Genomic DNA, 22,361 nt, shown 5'->3' with positions numbered 1-22,361 from the left:
TATGTCTACATAAATCCTTTAAAAGGTAGAAGGCCTGTGAAATCTGTCTTATATTGCCTCTAGAAGACCTAGATGTCTTATATTGCCTCTAGAAGACCTTGGGGTCTTCTATTGCCACTAAAGACCTTGCGGTTTTATATTGCCTCCAGAAGACCTTGGGGTCTTCTATGGCATCTAGAAGACCTTGGGGTCTTCTATGGTCCCTAGAAGACCTTGGGGTCTTCTATGGCCTCTAAAAGACCTTGGGGTCATCTATTGTGTCTAGAAGACCTTGAGGTCTTTTATTGTGTCTAGAAGACCCTGAGGTCATCTATTGCCTTTAGAAGACCTTGACGTCTTATATTGCTTCTAGAAGACTTTGAGGTCTTCTACTGCCTCTAGAAGACCTTGAGGTTTTCTATTGTGCCTAGAAGACCTTAAGGGCTTCTATTGTGTCTAAAAGTCATTGAGACCTTCTTCGTCTTCTACTGTCCTTGAGGTCTTCTATCGACTCTAAACGTCCATGTGAGTATTCTATTGTCACTAGAAAATCTTGAGGTCATCTATTGTCTCTAAAAGACTTTGTTGTCTTCTAATGTATCTATTGGCTATAGATGTCCTTGAGATCCTCCATTGTCTGTAGACCTTGAAGCTCATTGTAAATAGTAGACTTCAAGGTCTTCTATTGCCTCTTAAAGACCTTAAAGGCTTTATTGCTTTGAAAGACTTTGAGTTCTTCTATTGTCTCCGGTCGACCCCGAGTTTTTATATTGTGTATAAAAGTGCTGGAGGTCCTCTATTAGGATGTACAGAAGACTTCCAGTTCTTCTGCTTTCCCTAGACGGCATTGTGGTCTTCGACTGCCTTTAGAAGACTTTAGGGTCTTAAATATGTCTTAGTAGAGGACCACAAAGTCTTCTAGAGATTTTATATTGTCTCTAAAAGACCTTGAGGTCTTCTACAGGCGATAGAAGACTTTGACCTTCTCTATTGTCGATAGAAGATTTTGAGCTTCTCTGTTTTCCATAGCAGACCTGCTATTGCTTATATAAGACCTTGAGGTCGTCTTTTGCCTATATAAGACCTTGAGATCTTTTATTGCCTATAGAAGACCTTAAGGTCTTCTATTGTAAATTTAAAACTTTAAAGTCTCTGTGGGCTCTAGTTCACCTTAAGGTCTGTCCTTCTCTATAAAATAACTTGAGGTCTTCTATTGGACCATTTTTGTCGACAGAAAATTTTGAGGTCGTTATGAAAGACCTTTAATTTTTCTGTTGGCTAAAGAAGATCGTTTAGCCTTCTACGTTGATTTTTATTCGTCTTACCCAAATATAGCGGAACCTCCTAATATTTCCACCTTTTCCATCGACACTATTGTGTGCGTTTAGTTCACATATGTATATATACGCTCCATGTATGCGGCAAATTGACATGTGGCACCTATTGGGTCATCATGGGTTTGGACTGAGTCAAACTAACGCAGCGATGCAAAGACTCTAAATATCAAAGCTAAGCTGCTCAGTGCACTCTGAGAGTTACGGCATCCAACAATGAACGAAAAACAAAACAAACATCAGCGATAGATCGAAACAAAAGTTTTAGCTTTTCTGGTGTTTTGTGGCTTGTTTTCCATGTTGTTGTTGTTGTTGTTGTTGCTGTTGTTATTGTTACCCCCTTTGGTATTGGGCAACATGTTTGGCATTTTTCACAAAATTTATTTGAGAGTCGTGCTTAAAACTGAAAATTTCACGCTGTTCCCGGTGTGCGATACTGGGCGATTGAAATCGCCAATTCAGATGAACATTTGTTCGGTGTAAACACTGGTCATCCTAGTCGTAGACATTGTCTTTGTTGTTCTTGCAAAATCAATTTCCTCAATAACAAGAAAAATAAAACAAAAACAACAACAAGAACAACAAACAGACAACACATTTGAAGAAGCTTCAACCGAAACAAACTAAAATCAAATAAATTCAATTTGTTTCGAAGCGATGTGTGAAGCAGCCCAACGAGGAGTGAGTGGTGCTTGTCAAAGGCGTTGAGGAACAAAAAAAAACACTTTTTGGAAAAACTGACTCCATACGGTCTGGCAAAACTGGCCACGCTAGCCGTCGTTTGTCTTCTCCGCACAGCATAATGAACTTCAATCTTGATACACTTGTGACATGCGGAAGGCAATGATTGAATTTTTTTTCTGGACTGCAAACGTTTTTCTTTGGGTCGCAGCATGGCTGCCAGAGGAGCGGTAGGGGGAGTGCAGGGACATTTAAATTGCTCTTTTGTTTTTATTGAGAAATAAGATATTCGGTGGATTTTTTTTTTCAAGTCTATGCCCATCTGACTATCGGATATCTTGTCCAGCGGCTTTAGCACTGTTTCGCAGTCGGGCTTTTGGTATTTTGAGGATGACGACAGCGGCTCACAATACAATTGAGCTGTGGTTTATTTTGATTTTTGTTATTGTTGTTGTTGATGCTTTGCGAGCAATTGAATTGAGTTGTATTTGCTGGTGTCATTGCAAATGTCAACAGAGATGATCATCATTGGAAGAGTGTAACAGCTCAATTGATATTTTTTGGGCGAAAGACATTCGCTATTGTGGCAAAGAGATTTTTGCTTACGGAAGACTAGGGATAATACATTCATATAAAGAAGACCTTGAGGGGCTCTATTGCTTATATATGATCTTGGGGACTTCCATAGTCAAAGTTAAGGCTTCAGGACTATTTTTTAATAGAACGTTAGGAATATTTGTCTTCATCTTTGGAGGGAATTGAGATTTTCAATATGTTCTTGATATAGAAAACTTGAAGGTCTTATTTTTTTGTAGGAGAACATCCTGAGGTCTCCAACTTGCGATGTAATACCTTGGAGATCTCCAATTCCTCAATAGCAACTGGAAGGCCTCAAAGTCCTCAAGGAACTCTATAGGAATATAAAAGGTCTCAAGGAACTCTATAGCAAATAGTACTCCTCTAGGGCTAACAGAAGACCTTAAGTTTCTCTAGAGCAAATAGTAAATATAAGTCCTCCAAGTAGTAAATAGAAGAACCAAAGGTCCTCCATGGCCAAAGGAAGCCCTCAATGTCATCTATAAAAAAAGAACACTATAGCAAAAAGAAGACCTCAAGGTCCTCTAAGTCACATGGAAGACCTAAGGTCCTCTAAGACAATTAGAAAACCCCAAGGTCCTCTAAGGCCAATAAAAGACCTCAAGGTCATCTACAGAAAATAGAAGATATTAAAGTCCACCAAGGCAAACTGAAGACCATATAAAGACCTAAAGGCAATTGGAAGACATAAAGGTCCTTTAAGACAAATAAAATACCTCAAGGTCCTCTGTAGCAAATAGAAGACCTCAAAGTCCTCTATTGGAAATATAAGACTTTAGGGTCCACTAAGGTATATTAAAGACCTTAAGGTCTTCCATAGTCAATAGAAGTCCTCAAGGTCGTCTATAGAAGACCTAAATAGAATAGAAGACGTCATAGTAAATAGCAAATAAAAGTCCTCAAGGTCCTCTATAGGCAATAGAAGACCTCAAGGTACATTGAGGCAAATAAAAGACCGCAAGGACCTCTGGAGCTAAAAGAAAACCTCAAGGTTATCTTAGGTCAATAGAAGACCTCAAGGATCTCTAAGGTCAATAGAAGACCTTAAGGCCCTCTAGATCTAAAAGAAAACCTCAAGGTTATCTAAGGCAAATACAGGACCTCAATGTTCTCTAAGGCAAATAGAAGACCTTAAGGTCCCTTATAGCAAAGAGAAGACCTCAAATAGGCGACCTCAAGGCCCTCTATAGGAAATTGAAGATCTCAAGGCCCTACGTAGCACACAGGAGACCTCAAGGTCCTCTAAGGCAAAGAGAACACCTCAAGGACCTCTAAGGCAAATAAAACACCTCAAGGTTCTCTATGCCCAATAGAAGGCCTAAAGGCTCAAGGTTCTCTATGCCCAATAGAAGGCCTAAAGGCCTTTTATGCATATTCTTGTCTATAGAAACTCGTTTTTATCAGGGTTTCATTTCAAATATTTATTTGATATTTATTTGTAAATTTAAAAAAAAATCTCCTCTCATTCATAATCCACATCATTGACTCCGTGTTTACTTTGACGTCTCCAGTTCAAAGGGAAAAGACGTTTCCACAACTCATAACGCTGGGTATTTAGACCTCCACGCATTATCATCTCATCCCCGATGTCCAAATAGTATTGTTTCTTGTAGCTGAAAGGACGCCAGCGTATGTTGCGCAAATACTTGTCACTGGGTTTGTTGGGATCTCTGAGACAAAAACAAAATGAAGACACATCTTAAGAATTTCCATAACCCCAATTGAAATTTCACTGCCTTACCCCTTGTAAGCAAAGGCACTCATCATCCGGGTAAATATATTCACGATACTCGAGTCATCATCATCCACATTGAACATGCGACTTATCGAGGGTTCCACAAACAAATACATCAAATCGTCGTGATGGACTACGCCTGTATTTCAAAACAGAACCAATTTTAAAAAAATTACCTCCAAAAGTTAATACCTTTTTCCTTATTAGACCTACCATAAGGTCCATTGTCAGGATAGTATATGTGACTCTTCTGGCCCTGATAACTAAAGCGATAATAATAGACTTTGGTGGATCGTGCTGCCAGATGTACAAAACGATGTATGGAGAATCCTGTCAAGGCATCGGAATATAGCTGTGTCAGATTTTCCAGTGAATCGGCTAGACTGAGAGTAAGGTTGTTGCCAAAATAGTGGAACCACAACTCTTGGGAAATATTCGATGTTTTGGAATCACTTTGATTGTACATGAAACATATGGGAGCCACCAATTCGAAATTCTCCACAAAGAAGTTTAGCCAACGTTCGTTCTCCAATAGAGCTGGGAAGATGGAATTTTGGAGGATGATTAGAGGATAGAACACTATTAATAAAATTTTAAAATTCCAATATCTCCAAAAAATTTTAGCTCAAATGGAATATGGTGTTGCTCTGACTATTATATCCTGGAGGTCATAAAAAATTCGAACTTACACAAGGCCGGTCCCACAAATTCATCCTTGGTCATGCCCGTAATAATTGGTATCTTCATAAAATCTCCGTTTTGATATGAACGTATCGGATCCTCGACGAGAAACCTCTCCTGCCCAAAATCACGCTCCACAACCGGCTTCCATATGATCAATGGATTTTGGCGGGCAAATTCAAACATATCCTTCAAGGTATTGGCATATTCCAAATAGTGTTTCTATGGCAAATAAATTCCGTACTCAATTACCAGCAAGGATTCAAAAATTTGTCAACCCAACTCACCGTTTTCAAACAATCCACCATCGAGGTGACATTTTGCAGAGGACATTTCAACAGCAAAGCCTGGCGCTGGGCCACATACAACTGTTCCTCAGGTAATTTCCACTGACCCGTTACTGAACCACTCATAATGATGGCTTTGTGAAAGAGATTCTTCGACATGGGAGACACCATGTGCAGGGTAATGCTCATGGCTCCGGCACCATAACCCAAGAGCGTAATGGCATTTGGATCACCACCAAAACGTGAGATAAGCAATTTTACCCAACGTAACAGGGCCACTTGATCTTTGAGACCCAAATTGCCGGGAGCTTCCTTGGTGCCGGTACTCAAGAAACCCAAGGTGCCCAAACGATAATTGAATGTCACCAATACCACACTGCGATCCATAAAATATTGCGGTCCAGCAAAGTTTTTACTTTGGCCCGATAGCGAATAGAACCCTCCAGGATGTATGAAAACAATTACCGGCTTCTTAATGTTGGGATTCTTTTCGGAGGGCAGTTCTCGCGTATAGATATTTACCCGCAAACAATCTTCGGATACATCGTCACTGTTCAGACCTGGCTGGGGACACATGGGACCATCAAAAGTGGCATCGAAAATATCGAACCATTGATCCACCGGTTCGGGAGGTTTAAAACGCAGCTCACCCACCGGTGGCTTGGCATAACGTATTCCACGAAAAGCATAAAAATTCCGGCCCCTTTGGGAAGTCAACAAAGTTCCACGTATCTTTCCCAAGGCTGTGGTGATTACCATATCCGAAAGTTCTTTATCACTGCCCGTTGGAGAACGAAAATCTCCTTCAGCATCAGAATCATCTTCATCATAATCCTCCAAGGCTTGAACACACAAAAATATACACACGGCAAGAATCACACTGAACGTTATGCGCTTAAACATTATCCCCGGCTTTTAGAATGCAACTGATTTCCTGGCCACAATCTGCAGAGGCTTTTATACTTGGCCCCAAACTTTCGGCTCAATTCAAAGTCACAATGGAGGGGGAGAAAAATGATATAAACATGAAAATTAATGAATACCATTCTGACATTCCGACACCTTGATTGGCCATATAAATGAGCCAATTGTCAAAAGAAACATTCCTTAATTCCTAAGTTCTCCTTTTTCTCTCCCACACATATACATTTTTATTTTGCACCCTACATTTTTGTTGTGAATAAGACCTGCAATTGGGTAGTTTCACAGATACTTCCATCAAAAAAAGGGATTTAATCAAAAGATAAAAGGGGATAACTAAAAAGTACAGGGTGAGACAAATAACTGCAACAAAGTCAAACGCCATATTTTTCTTTAAATTTTATTGAATGAAAGCAAAACTAGGAAAAAACCTGTAAGTTCGGCCGAGCCGAACTTTGAACAAATTTGGCAATTTTCAAAAAATTAAAATCCATTAAAAATTTTGTTAAAATCTTGAAAATACCGAATGAAGCCGTATATTAGGGTCTATACGACGACGTGGACCTGCATACGCACAGACAATTTCCTGGTATAGGCTGTAGTATCCATTACGAACTTCAAATACAAAATTTGAAATAATTCCGTAAATTATGTCGCTAAAATCATCAAAATAGCGAATATCGGGAGGTACCGTTATATGGGGGCTATATATGGGCTTTACGGAGACATGGACATGGCACAGACAATTTTCTGTCACAGGCTTTAGCATTCATTACAAAATTCAAATACTAAATTTAAAATAGTTCCGGTAAATAATATCGCTGAAATCATCAAAATACCGAAATTCGGTGGGTACCGTTATATGGGGGCTATACGAAGACGTGGACCTGCACAGACAATTTTCTGTCATATTCATTACGAACTTCAAATACCAAAATTTGAGACAATTCCGGTAAATAATGTCTCTAAAACCATCAAAATACCGAATATCGGGAGGTACCGTTGTATGGGGGCTATACGAAGACGTGGACCTACATGGCCCATTTTCAATACCAAAAGTCCTGCAGACATAATACACATTTGAGTAAATTTTTATTAACTTACTTCATTTTGTTCGGAAGCTAGATTGATTTCTACAGACGGATAGACGGACGGACATCGTTAAATCGACATAGAATTTCATGCTGATCAAGAATATATATATACTTTGTGGGGTCTAAAATGTATATTTCGAGGTGTTACAAACGAAATGACAAACTTAATATACCCTCCATACTATTGTGGAGGTATAAAAATGTCAAAAATAGTACCAAAATTTAGAAAAAGTTTAGATTTGTTCGAATTGTTCACCTCGGCACGAATTATGGCCTTAAAACGGACAATTAAACCGTCACACGCTGCTCGAATGTTGCTCTGCGATTTTTTTGGCCCATTCCCGGCGAAGCACTTGCTTGAGGTGATCGACACTTTGGTATTTTTTAGTGCCAACCTTGCTTTCCCAAATACTCCAGACACAATAGTCCAATGTGCTGGAAATGAGGCGAGGAACCTAATTATGCAACCATTCTTGGGTGGCGCGTGCTGAGTGTGATGGTGCTGAGTCTTGTTGGAATATCCAAGGATTTCGGCCAAAATGTTTACGTGCCCAAGGCTTTAATAAACCCTCCAAAATAAATTCGCGATAACATTCGGCATTTATTCTAATACCACGGTCGATTAATACGAGCGACCATCAGCTATTATGGCGGCCCACGCAATCACCATGGCCGCCGATTGAGTTCTGGTGGTCAACCGAAGGTGCGCATTTTCAGCTGACCTACTTGGGCAAGTAAACTCCATCATTTTGTTTCTTTACAAAATGCTGGACAACGAATGTTTTCTCATCGGAGAAAACCAAATTCGTCAGTTCACCACTTTCGGCCAAGCGAAGCAACTTTTTAGATCTTCTGAGTCTATTTTTCGCAACCGATGCGGTGTAAGTTCTTGCACTTTTTGGAATTTCAATGGCTTAACCTTGAGCTTATTTTTCAATATTTGCCGAATTGAATATTGTGATGTGTTCAGCTCACAAGCCATTTTTTGGCCACTGCAACGCGTGTTTCGATCAAGTCGCTTCTTTACTCTTCGAACGATTTCTGCTGATGTTGCTGTTTTCTTCCGTCCACTTCCTTGACGTCGGGCTACGCTACCAGTATCACGGTTACGAGCGTTGGTACGAGACACAAAATATTTAATCACATTTAAATGCTGGAGTGCTCTAACGACAGCCTCTTGGGCTTTCCCAGCCAAATATAAATAAATCACACTATCACGCTTGAATTTCATCGCGAATAACTTTTTTTCTGAAAAATTCTCACCAAAATGCTTTTGTACGCTTGTATACAATATAATGAGCTGTCACCGGAATAATTTTAACAGCTGTCGGACGAGTGGCTTGGAAACGACAGCATTCTGAAGTTGGTTGCAGTTTTTCATCTCACTCTGTATATGAAATTATTGATAAAAGCTTTGAATAAAGCTCTAAATTGGTCCTCGAATAGAAATATCCCCGAATAGAAAGGCTTTATAAAAATGTTAGATCTAGAAATTTATCAGAAAATTTAACATAAATCCACGGTTAAAGATCCTGTAACCCTTCAACAAATTTTCATAAAACACAACGATAATGGCTCTATATGTTCTGGTAGTCCTATAAAAATATTTTATAAAAATCTTCTATTGTGGATCCGGTAGTCCTCAAAAAAAGCCCTCCTAAAAAAACCAAAAACGACCATCTGATATTCTTTGAAAAGGGTTTTTCCAAAATTATGGTGCTGGGAGTCATTCAGAAAATCCTTGATCACGGTCCGGGTGGTCATTCAAAAATTTTTCATAAAATAAAATAAAATTCTGGTTAAAAATCCAAAATTAGTTAATCTTCTTTTTCCAAAAAAAGTTTTTTTTTTGGTTACTCTAATCGTAGAGAGTTCCACAGTCTACTCCACCGCTTAAAACCTTCACCAACTTTTTTCCCAGGGCGAATTGAAATTGCATCATAAATTCTAAAGCCACAACACCTTTAGATAAAGCGTAACTAAATTTCCAGAATGGCATTGGTCTTAAACTGCAAGCAAACCCGGCAACTTCCCACACACACCCATGCCAACACTGTCGCCTGGCAAAAAAGGTAAAAGGTGTTAAAGCCAGGCAACTCCGCCACTAAAGATGGGCCATAACTTGAGGATAAATTAATTACTCCACATTTCCCACGTGAGTGCACACATTTAGGTTTTGCGTGTTCGATGTCAATAAGAAATGTTTGTTAAAAAAGCGTGAAAAAGGAAACCTAAATACCCCTCTAATAGCTGTGGACAGAACACAAAAAACACACACACAAAAGACAAACTACAATAACAACCACAAGAAGAACAAAAGATCAGACAAAAGGTAAGGCAAGGCAAGGCCAAGCAACAGCGTACGCCAACATAAGGATAATGTCCATGCACTCCTTAAGAAGATAAGCAGCAACCATAACAACCACGGACAACGACGATCGGACTAACCCTGCAAGTTTTTGTATTTTGGGAATTCCGTAAAAATACCAACAACAACAACCTCAGCTTAACCGATTGGTTTTGGGAACGCGTTTTCATAGTTTTCAGAACAAAACGGTTATCACTTCATTTACCCTTAACAGCCAAAACTCCGCCAACCAATTCAGTTATGCGCCTGGACTGCAAGCTTCTGTCGTCTGTCGAGGTAGGGTCGTGGTAGTCCAGAGAAGATATTTGCTTTTCTTGGGTCATTAATTGACACTGTCCAAGGTGGCATTCCAATTCTTGTTGCACTAAATGATGACCACCACCAACAACAACAATTTGTTTCTTGGTTTTATGGAACCATTAAAAGGCGCTTAATATTGGTAATTTGTTGTTGCTGTTGTTTATTTTGTGAACTCTCTTTGGATGATTCCAGTCAGAACAAAAACACACCCTTAATAGGCTGAGAGTTTCGGAACAATTATTTTAATCACCGTTATCACCTTCTCGTGGAAGATTATGGGGGGCATTTAACACGTTTAATGCGAATTATGGGTAGGCTTTATAGCTGACCATAAGGCTAATGTGAGATTAGGGCTGAAAGGATGTTCTATTTAGCGTGGGAATTTTCTCACCATAATGAAATTGTAGGTCAAAACGTAAAAAAAATCATATGGAGGATTCTAAAAGGATTTTATATTTCAAGAGCAATAATTGATAAAAATTTAATTCCTCTTGAATAATAAAAAATATGACATTTTAATGTTCCCAGTCCCAATATAATGGTCTCTTTAAAAGAAACTTAAAGGCCTCCCGAAGCCTCTACATCGTACACTTTAAAGAAAAATTAAAGAATTTTTCGAATCCTATCAAAGCGGTACATCGAGGATTTTTAGAATTCTCCCCCCGAAGCATTTAGATAAAGTCCCACTTTATAAACTTTTTAGAGCATTTTCAAGAGGCGTCCATAGGCTCTACATTTTAAATCTCTTAAAAAAATCTGGAAACCATTGAAAGGACTTTGATGTTCAAAGCCTTCAAATAATGGTAGTATCTCCAGGATGTATAGTATCTCAAGGATAATTTACAGTTAAATTATTGAAAACCTAAGAGGACTCTAATGATAGTCATTTTTAAAAATATCAAAAATTTTCTTAAGAATTTTTAAATGGCATCTAATAAAAACTTTTCAAGGACCTTCAAGTTTGGATTTTTTAGGAATTTTTGAAAGACCTCTGAGGGCTGACTTTCATGTTTGATTTTTTTTTTTTTTTTTTTGAATTTTAAAAGATCTATAAGAATCTTCCAAGTATCTTAAAGTTCGGTTTTTTTAGGAATTTTTAAAAGACCTCTAAGGGCCTTCCAATGTCCATCAAGTTTGGATTTTTTGATCTATTAAACGTACTTTGTAAAGGGAATTCTAAAAGACATTTTAAGTGACCTCCGAGAGTCTTTATTCGGATATTTTCCGGAGATATTTTTAAAAACCTCTGAGGGTGGATTTTTTATATAAAATTTAGAAGGCCTTTAAGTTTCTTTATCGAATATGTTTCTATAACCTGAATATGCGGCTAAAATTGTATGACTCTTACCAACTTTTATCATTTGATACAGCCAAAACGTGCCTAATCGAAATAATGGTTTTAGATACTAGGTCTCTTCGAACCAAGTCCGACCATAATTACGGTTATTTTTAAAAATAACAAATATTTTTTTAAGAATCTTTAAATGACCTCTAATAAAAGCCTTCCAAGGACCTTCAAGTTTGGATTTTTTAGGAATTTTTAAAGGACTTCTGAGTGCCTTCCAAAGGCCTTTAAGTTTGGTTTTTTTTAAAAGACCTCTAAGGACTTTCTAAGGACCTTCAAGTTGGGATTTTTTGAACTATTAATCATACTCATAATAATAATAATATTTTTAAAAGAAATTATAAGAGTCCTCCGAGAATCCTTATTCGGTGATTTTCTTGTGACATTTTTTAAAGATTTATAAGGATCCGGATCGTGATTAAATATACTAATTAAACAAAATTTTGAAGCCCTGTGAGGATCTTTAATTATGGATCATTTTCTAGAACAATGTGAAAATACCCATAAAGATCCTCGTGGATTTGTTATATAAATTTTAGAAGGCCTATAAGTCCCTTTATCGAATATGTTTCCATAACCTGAATATGGAATCGAAACCTTATATCATTTACCGAATTTTATCATTTCATACAGCCAAAACTTACCTGATCAAAGTAACGGTCTTAGACACCAGGTCTCTTTGGATCAAGTCCGTTTCAGGTCATTTGGAAACGACCGAGAGATGTTCCTCCGTCCGTCCATCTGTAAGTTTGATGGACACGAAAACTCTCAAAGGGCGTTGGATCAAAACTTGGATCACTTTTTATCAAACTTCGGGGAAGGGTATTATCGGCCCACTCCATCTGGTACCTCCCCCATAAAATGTTTAAATTTTCAATAGAACGGACCACTTCTTCTTGTACTTCCCCCACAATGGGTTAACAATTTGAATAACCATGAAGCTCCTAAACCGCGAAACTGGCATCTAATTCCATTCAAACTCGTCACGCCCCTATATTCCTATCAACACAAGATCTGGTGTAAAGGTAAAATGTATTGGAGGACTCCTTAAAGTATCTTCCCTAGAACGGATCAAAATTTGAATGATTATATCTCTCATACCACGCGGAATAAGCATTCAAATGTCTTCAATTTTCACACATCTCAATATTTTTATATCGGATCACTCCTTCTGGTAACTCCCACGCAAAGGGCGTAAAATTTTGAATAACCAAAAAGTTCATAAAAAGCGAAATAGGAATCCGACTCTCTTCAAATTTCACACATACCGAAGATTATACATATCGGCCCACCCCTTCTGGTCCTCCCCTACGGCAGGTCACAATTTTCAATGTCTCTCAAAAATTGTGAAAAAAGTCAGGGGTTACAAACTTTTTACAAAAACCTATCACATATTTTATATAAAGTGAAGGAAGTAGTTGACATAATCCAAATCTGAAACGTAGGGATATCAGACATTGGTCAACAACGTCAACGAAGTGGACAAAATTTGCCCACTTCTTCGGAGCCACAAAAGACCCCAATTTTCAAAGACAGTAAATGATTGAGTCCTTATCTTGGATTATTCAATGCATTTTTGACATTTTTAAACAATATTTAAAAGCCTTCTAAAGACATTCAATGTCCAAAGACATTCATTCATCCAATCGTCGATTTTAAGGAGTTTGTAAAAACCTTCGAAAGGTCCTTAATCGATTAATCAATTTTTGAGGAGATTTCCGAAGTCACCAAAATATTTTTAGAAGCTTTCCAAAGTATCGTTCCAAAACCGTTAATCAAGGATCATAATTTTTAAGAGCATTCTAAAGTTTCAAAATCGCAGATTTTTCAAAATGTAGGACCCAAATATTGGTTTATCAACGATTTTTTTTATTTCGAAGTATTTAAGTAATTATAAAGCATTTAAAGGCCTATTAAAGAAAATTTTCTATGCCTATTTCAGATTTAATAAATCGTTAGTTTTAGGTTGTTCCCAAGGCGCTAAATCGTACTTTCATAAAAAATATAAAGCCTTTTCTGGGACCAAAAATCTGAATATTCTAGTCAATATTTAAAGCTCTATTTTTGGTCCACATCCTGGATTTTTTTTTTTTTTTTTTGAAATATCCATATTTTTCGAATTTTTCGTTATGAATGCACCATCTTTTTTCTACCTATACGATTCTACTCTGCATCTGCTCCTATCTCATGTGATCACTCTTTAACTGTAAATTGTTCCCCTCATATAAATGACCCCTCAAAAAATTTATGCAAAACTCATCAGGGAAAAACTCCCACGGCTTTGACATTTTTCTCACTCTGCCAATGTTCTGCCAATTGACAGGCCTTGAGCATGCCCACTCATCTTTCAATTAAGTGATGGATTAGTGTCCGAAACTAAAAAGATGTTTACAGGGATTTAAACAATTAAAGAAAAGGATATGTGACAGGAACACCACCCGTTAAATGTGTGAGCGCACAAGGTGGGGGGAGAAGAGACAGCAGAGAGTATTGTTTGTGCCCTGGCAGTGTCACAGCAATGATGGATTGGCAAGGATGATAATGGCGACTTTTAAGCCGATTGTCTGTCTCTTCGAGTGGATTCCCTTGATGACACAAATGTGTTGCCTGCCCATCTTCAGGACGGGAGCCTCTTTAGCGCATGGCTGGCTTAATGAAATCTAAAAGTCGATTTTTTTCTCTCGCTCTCTCCAAAAAAATACAAAAGATCTGCAAATGTGATTATTACAGTTATGCTGGAGTTATGGTAATTAATATTTGATTGTTCGATGTAGGCGAGGGAAGGTACTATTGCTGCTGCCTCTGCCTTCAATGGGACCATGGCGGAACTGGCAGCTGGTCTTCTGTACACCGGGCCAGGCTAATAAGTACGTGCCTACGTTGCCATTTAGAAATTCATTAAAGGCAGTGAGTGCTGCCTTTGGTTACTTCCACCTTTTGCCACGTTCGTTGACAATCCTTGGTTAAATGCTCTTTTGTTGTCGTTGTAATATTATTTTGTGTTTTTTTTTTTGGTTCTTTTTTGCTTAGAGCCATCATCATAAACGTCAACTTAATATGCCAGACTGTACAAACTGCACAAATCGATGGTGACGTTGATGTCTTGGTTTTTGGCCACAAACCTATTTATGATGGTAGCAAGGAAAAGGCGCAGAAGAAGAAGCTGAGTGAGGACGACGTTAGTCTTGCGGTTGGCTGGTTGGTTGCCAGGGGCCCATCAACAAAACCTGAGAGAACACTTAGCCAGTGTTAACACTCAAGCGGTTGTTGTTATTGTTGTTGTGGTTGGTTGTTTACAACATTAGCTGCTCTGACTTCACGCCTTCCTTGTATCCACTTCAACGCACTTCATTTGGTTGCTTTGTGAACAAATGGCACGAGTTTAAAGGAGCCTGTAACGGCAGGTGGCATACGTCTTTGTTTGGTGTGTCGAGATCACCAGGAGAACACAGGAGAATAGTCAGCAGCAGCATCAGGGATGGGAAGAGAATCAATGGTATGGCCGGTATGGCCGGAAGAGAATCAATGGTGAAATTTTTGAGGGCTTTCAAGGTCGAATGTCTGGTTAAAAAAAAACATTTTTATTGAATGTCTAGAAGTCTTCTAAGGACCCAAAATGTGATTCTTTAAACAATGTTCAAAAGTGAATATTCTCCATTTCGGATCTGACCAAATGTTACAACGTGCTAGAGTTAAACTACAGGGTGAGATGAAAAAACTGCAGCAAACTTCAGAATGTTGTCATTTCCAAGCCACTCGTCCGACAGCTGTTAAAATTATTCCAGTGACAGCTCATTATATTGTTTACAAGCGTGAGATTTTTTTTGGTTACAATTTTCCAGAAAAAAAGTTACTCGGGATGGAATTCAAGCGTGATGAGGTGATTTTTTTTATATTTGGCTGTAAAACCACAAGTGTCTATCGTTAAATCTCTCCAGCATTTAAATGTGAATAAATCTTTTGTGTCTCGTACCATCGCTCATTACCGTGATACTGGTAGTGTAGCCCGACGTCAAGGAAGTGGACGGAAGGAAACGTCAACATCAGAAGAAATGGCTCGAAAAGTAAAGAAGCGACTTGATCGAAATCCGAGTCGCAGTGGCCGAAAAGCTGAACATATCGCAATACTACATTCGGCAAATACTGGAAAATGAGTTCGAGGTAAAGCCATTGAAATTCCAAAAAGTGCAAGAACTTACACCGCAACAGAAAGAAAATGGACTCAAAAGAGCTAAAGAGTTGCTTCGCTTGGTTGAAAGTGGTGAACTGCTGAATTTGGTTTTTCCGATGAGAAAACATTCGTTGTCCAGCAATTTATAAATAAACAAAATAATTGTGGTTGGCCAGCAGAACTATAGCGTCGCTCTCCGCTCGTATTAATCGATTGTGGCATCAAAAAAAATAAATGCCTAATATTAGCACGAAAATATTCTGGAGGGTGTATTCAAGCACGCAAACATTTTGGCCGCAGACCTTGGACATTGCAACAGGACTCAGCACCATCGCACTCAGCACACGCCACCCATGAATGGTTAAAAAAATGAGGTTCCTCGATTCAATTCCAGTCCACAATGGCCACCAAAATCTCTGGATACCAATCCGTTGGACAATTGTGTCTGGAGTATTTTGGAAAGCAGGGTTGGCACTAAAAAATACCAAAGTGTCGATCACCTCAAGCAAGCACTGCACCGGGAATGGACTAAAATACCGCAAAACTATATTCGGGCAGAATGTGACGGTTTCATTGGCCGTTTGAAGGCCATAATTCGTGCCAAAGGTGGCCAATTCGAAAAATTCCTAAACTTATTCTAAAAGTTTGATGACATTTCCGACATTTTTTGCTTTCATTCAATGAAATTAAAAAAATGTAAAAATTATAGCGTTTGACTTTGTTGCAGTTTTTTATCTCACCCTGTATATGTAGATTTACGTCTTCGTATACCCCCATACACGGCACCACCCGATATTCGGTATTTTAATGATTTTAGCGGAATTTTTTCACATTTCGTATTTTAAGTTCGCAATGGGTACTACAGCCTGTGACAAAAATTACTTGTGCAGAACCACGTCTTCGTATATCCTCCATATAACGGGTTTCATTTAAGCGGTATATTTCAACGGATTTTTATACCCTCAGCCATATATCATTTGATACGATCAAAACGTGCCTCATCGAAATAACGATTTTAGACCCTAGGTCTCTTTGGACCAAATTCGTTTCAGGACTTTTGGAGTCGATCTAGCGGTGTCCGTCCATCCGTCCGTGTGTCTGGCTATATAACTCTCGAAGGTAGTATCCGATTTGGTCCAAACTTGTTACACCGTAATATTATTGTCAAACTTAGATTGAGTTCGGACATGGGCAATATCGGTCCACTCTATGTGGTACCTCCCCCACAAAATGTCGAATTTTTGAATATCTATTAAGCTCATAAAACGCGAAATTAATATCCGATTCCATTTAGACTTGTCATATCTGAATATTTCTATCAACCCATTACCGGTTATAAAGACAGTAGGGATCGGATCATTCCTTCTGGTACCTCCCCCACAAAGGGTCAAAGTTTTGAATAACCAAAACGAATCCGAAATAAAGATATGGTTCTCTTTATATTTCACACGTGCCATTATTTCTACAAACAAAAGATCTGTTGTGAAGATGGGATATATCGGTCCACTCCTTTTGGTACCTTCCCCATAATGGCCCCCAATTTTGAAGATCCATGAAACTCATAAAACGCGAAATTATTTTTTTTTTAATTTTCAAGTTTCTTCCAAATGGTGGAGATTATAAAAAGTGCGGACCTGCCGAACTTAGCTGCCTTTTTACTTGTTAATACTTCTTTTAGGGATAAAATCCTTGCAATCCCATTTTTAAAAATCAAGACTTTTATGTAACTATTTTTACACTTCCCATCCCTGGTCAACATCAATACAATAACCATGGCAAGGAGTTAGCACGAGATCAATGTTATGTGATTTATTTGTGTTGTTCTTGCTGTTTTCTTCGGTAAGGCACAGGAGAATATTCCTGACTACACCGCAGGATGTTGTCTAGGCAAGTTGCTGTTGTCATCACTGTTGGGCTATTGCGTTTGTCTCTATCCATTAGACTAGAGTAGAAGTGCGAATTATGCCGTTTGTTACTTTGTTTTCGCTCAAAGTATTTTTATGGAGAACAATAACAATAAAAACAGTAACAGCAACAACAATTGCAACAATTGTTGTCCTTGCACTTATGGAAAGGTAATAAAGCAAGAAAATTGTTGTTATTAGAAGTTAGCCTAATATACATGAAATTACCACAAGGTGAGTATTGGTTTGGTACTCATCTTCGAGCAGCAGACAGCAGCTGAGGTTCCCCGAGGTGTCATTGTAGACTTGTCTGGGCACATTTTCTGTACGAGCGTCTGCCAAGTCATTGTGGCCTTCAGCAGAGTTTTTTCTTTTCTATTGCCAAGCGGGTGATGACGATGTTTAGACTTAATTTTGCCACATTTAATTACACTCATGTTGACATATTACTGTCGTACCCAATGACCCAGAGCGGGAGGGGGTTTGACAAGCAACAGACAGAGACAGAGGTGCCAAGAAACAAAATATGTGGGTGAGAAAATGATAATAAACGTGTGTGGTCAAGACCTTTTAATTGAAATACTTGGAAGAAAGAAGGGTGAGGCCCAAGGTGGCGATAAGATTGTTTTCCGAAGAAACTAATAAATTCTAATTGGTAGAGGGGTTTTGGATTTGATTTTAAATGAGTGCATAACGAGAAGAAATATCCACAGAATATGGATGGGAAGTCTATTAAGTTAGTTTCTGATACAAATAAATATTTTAAATTCGTAATATTTTCAATATTTTGCTAACATATTTTTAAAACCTTCTCTTATGCAACCCATATCTGACTCCATAAAAATTACTTCCCTTCAATGATCGCATTTAAATAAATTAGAATTTTCTTTACAGATTGTTATCGTGTACCAATCATCATTAAAACGTTATCAAGCCCAACAACATCTTCGCCCGAAAAAAAATATTGATTTCGTCCATTAACACCTCGCGCGCCATAATAGCTCTAAATAAAGTGCGAACAACAAACACATCGGCTGCTATAAATTTATGATAATAATGATCGAGAGAACATCAATATTTTTGACACTTTTCTTGTCGTCCGTCATTTAAATAAATTGCAAATAATTTATTTTATATCTGAAGCGCAAAATAAAGGACCCTTCACATTTATCATTAGCTAAGTGAGTGGACGGGACAGGGCGACAAGTTCAATGTCTGTTTAAATTACGAACAAGAAAAGAAAAAGAGAGAAAGAAATTAAGTAAACTATAAGCGACAAGGTGGTGGTAGCAGGGAATAATAATTTATGAGAAATACACAAAATACGAAAGAATTAAAAAAAAAACAAGATTTCCAACTTGAAGTGCCCTGCATTCAATTGGTCGGTAACATGGATTTTAACATCGAAAGGGGCCGATTTTCTTAGGATATCCCCAGGCTAAAGCTTTATCATTCTTGTAATAGTACAATTGGTCAAATATTGAAAGAAAGCATACACAGAACCGACTTTTTATTTTAAATGTAGCGGAATCTGACAGTTTAAACAATTTTGATTGGGGAAGTACAGAGCAAAAATCTGGATCTTTTAAACTATAACCCATATGGTTTTTACAAACACTACTTCTCGTGAATTTTTCAATTGACAAGAACCCAAGCTTTATGAAGCTTTATTCAGAGCAAGTATCGTAGACTTTTTAAGGAGTTCTCTCTCTCTCTCTCTCTCTCTCTCTCTCTCTCTCTCTGAAGTAGAAATTATGATGTTTGCAACATTTATAACTGATTTATGAAACCTATCTAAGGCACATATTATCCCTTAATCGTTTCTTTGGAACATATATCATGGATAATTTTAATATCTTATAACGCCATCCCTTGAATAAAAATCGTTTAGCGCTCCAGCTGATTTTAAAAATTTCAAAAGTCATCCTAGGATATAAAACTTTTTTAACGACTTATTGATGATCTTAATCTGAGATATTTAAAGATTAACAAAACTTTCTGCGGGATTCAAAATTCGAGTTTTTGAATATAATTTGCCGCTTCGAGGACTCAAGACGGAGGATTTATAAGATTAGATATTATATTTTGGAAAGAACTTCCATTGTGGATTTTTTCGTTTTAATTAAGGATTTATGAAACCTCTATAACGTAAATCTAAGAATTTTTAAAAATTTTTAAAGTTGCCCTAAAATTCACATGGTCGATAATTTAACAATTTTAATAGACCCAGGATTAAAATCATAGATTTTTGTTTATCCCTCATCGAGATTAAAATGGTCAACTTAACCACAATCTCACTTTGACTCAAATTTCCTAAGGATATATGAAACATCCTAAGGACTTGAATCAAGGATACCTGAAGTGTTTAAGAAGACTTTCTCAGATCGTATATTCTTTAATGTTTTTTATGCTTCTCTTGGATTCTAATCATGGATTGAATAGGGATTTGTGAAATCCACATAGAATTCGAATCGTGAATTGGATTTTAAAAATGTTTAAAACTAATTTTCATTAAAGGGATATTAAAAGTATAATCACGGGACTTTTAATTACTTTCGTTTTTTAAGGATTTCCCTGTGGCATATTCATCTTTCTCCTGATCAACGACGTTTTTTTAGTTTTTGTATTTCTAAAGACATTCATGTTTTGTTTTAAGAATTCATAGGGCTTAGCCTTGTACGCATCGGGTTATGCACTTTTACAATTTGGTGAAGTGGAACCATTTATGAGAAGTGGAACCATTTATAAGAGAAATAAAAAACTGCAACAGAGTAAAACGCCAAAATTTTTACTTTTTTTTTTTTTTTTGAAATTTTATTAAACGAAAGCAAAAAATTTCGGAAATAGCATCAAATTTTAGAATAAGTGTAGATTTGTTCGAATTGGTCACCTTTAGAACGAATTATGGCCTTCAAAACGGCCAATGAAGCCGTCACACGCTGCTCGAATATTGCTCTGCGGTATTTTGGCCCATTCCCCGCACAGCGCTTGCGTGAGGTGATCGACACTTAGGTTTTTTTAGTGCCACCCTTGCTTTCCAAAAAACTACTCCAGACACAATAGTCCAACGGACTGGTATCCGAAGATTTTAATGGTCATTATGCGCTGGAAATGAAGCGAGGAACCTCATTTTGTAACCATTCTTGGGTGGCGCGATGTAACCATTCTTGCTGAGTGCGATGGTGCTGAGTCCTGTTGGAATGTCCAAGGTCTGCGGCCAAAATGTTTGCGTGCCCAAGGCTTAAATACACTCTCCAGAATATTTTCGAGACAATATTCGGCATTTATTCTGATGCCACGGTCGATTAATACGAGCGGAGAGCGACCATCGGCTGTTATGGCGGCCCACACCATCACCATGGCCGGCGCTTGAGTTCTGGTGGCCAACCGAAGGTGCACATTTTCAGCTGACCTCTTTGGCAAGTAAACACGATCAATTTGTTTGTTTACAAACTGCTGGACAACAAATGTTTTCTCATCGGAGACGGAGAAAACCAAATTCGGCTGTTCACCACTTTCGGCCAAGCGAAACAACTCTTTAGCTCTTTTAAGTCTACTTTCTTTCTGTTGCGATGTAAGTTCTTGCACTTTTTGCCATTTTCGATGATTTCAACCCGAGCTAATTTTTCAATATTTGCCAAATGGAATATTGCGATATGTTGCTCACGAGACATTTTTCGGCCACTGCGACGCGGATTTTCCTTTTCAAACCATTTCTGCCGATGTTGCTGTTTTCTTCCGTCCACTTCCTTGACGTCGGGCTACGCTACCAGTATCACTGTTACGAGCGATGGTACGAGACACAAAATATTTATTCACATTTAAATGCTGGAGTGCTCTAACGGTAGCCACTTGTGGTTTTCCAGCCATATATAAAGAAATCACACTATCACTCTTGAATTCCATCACGAATAACTTTTTTTCTGGAAAATTCTCACCAATATGCGTTTGAACGCTTGTAAACAATATAATGAGCTTTCACTGAAGTAATTTTAACAGCTGTCGGACGAGTGACTTAGAAATGACAGAAGTCTGAAGTTGGTTGCAGTTTTTCCCTTCAAAACGTCTCGAAGGGTCTGAATGTCTTATATTTATAAAAAAAACTCGAAAATAATTCAACATGGACCTGCTTCATCGCCGATCACATACCAAGTGAAATCCTTCATAATAACTTCATGAAAACAGCTGCAATAGGACCTCTTGAGTAGATGATACTCTGGGTAGATGAACCGTTCAAATGGTAGGACACGTTCTGAGGGCATTTTATATAAAAAAATCTCTAAATGATAGGCTGCAAAGGTCATATGTTTTCTACGATAGCTCCAGAATCCTTCCGTTTATAGAAAACCAAAAAATATTTCCATGCATAAAACAAATCTCCAAAAAGCCTGTATCAATCGAATATCCTCCAAGTCTGTATCAATCGAATACCCTCGAAAGATCCCCAGGAGCTCTCTAAATTGTCTTTTTTCTGTAGGAGATACTCAAAGGCACTTCTATGTAGAATAGGCCTCCGAAATACCTAATCTAACTGGAAAGACCACCACCCTCTGCTTAATAACTCAGAAGCCTTTATATTATAGAAGCCGTTTCAAAGGTCTTCATCATACAGATGATATATGGGAAAGTGCTTCTACCAAAAGACTCTTTCATAGCGTTCCTTTGGATTTGTCCTGGAATAACATAATCTGTTTTTAGAATTCCTTTTCGGGATTATCCAACAAAAAATGGACGTCCTCATGAATAAGTTTTTATAACTATAGCCCTTTTTGAAGTAATAATGTTTAAAGCCGAACACATTCTTAGTATGGAAGACCCTCTAAATGGACTTTCATCCACAACCAGAAGAACGTCTGTATAATTCATTCTTCCCACAAAAAATCGACTTGCAGGAATAGCTTTTCAGAGAATTTTTTAATGCATTAAAAAGTCGGTATCAACTTATCCATATATTCCAGAATTAC

General features: G+C 37.9%; 1 protein-coding gene across 1 annotated transcript; it reads right to left on the bottom strand.

Annotated features, from left to right (window-relative positions):
• Nucleotides 1-4,053: 4,053 nt before the first annotated feature.
• Nucleotides 4,054-6,197, bottom strand: LOC101890179 (juvenile hormone esterase). Its single transcript, XM_005177392.3, has 5 exons — nt 5,295-6,197; nt 5,016-5,229; nt 4,540-4,863; nt 4,333-4,465; nt 4,054-4,261 (listed from the first exon to the last, which is right to left on the bottom strand). Exons 1-5 carry the CDS (start codon nt 6,195-6,197, stop codon nt 4,054-4,056), a joined length of 1,782 nt encoding a protein of 593 aa, XP_005177449.1.
• Between the last annotated feature and the right edge of the window lie 16,164 nt (nt 6,198-22,361).

The sequence above is a fragment of the Musca domestica genome, unplaced genomic scaffold (assembly GCF_030504385.1).
Source record: "Musca domestica strain aabys unplaced genomic scaffold, Musca_domestica.polishedcontigs.V.1.1 32, whole genome shotgun sequence".
NCBI classification, from domain to species: Eukaryota; Metazoa; Arthropoda; class Insecta; order Diptera; family Muscidae; genus Musca; species Musca domestica.
This window is presented reverse-complemented; position numbering and strand designations above follow the sequence as displayed.

Excerpts from the sequence above, each read along its gene's own strand:
- LOC101890179 (XM_005177392.3), bottom strand. The coding sequence starts at position 6,197 with ATGTTTAAGCGCATAACGTTCAGTGTGATTCTTGCCGTGTGTATATTT. Across the intron at positions 4,466-4,539 it reads TCCTGACAATGGACCTTATG|GCGTAGTCCATCACGACGAT; the intron begins GTAGGTCTAATA and ends TTTGAAATACAG. Across the intron at positions 4,262-4,332 it reads AGTGCCTTTGCTTACAAGGG|AGATCCCAACAAACCCAGTG; the intron begins GTAAGGCAGTGA and ends TTTTTGTCTCAG.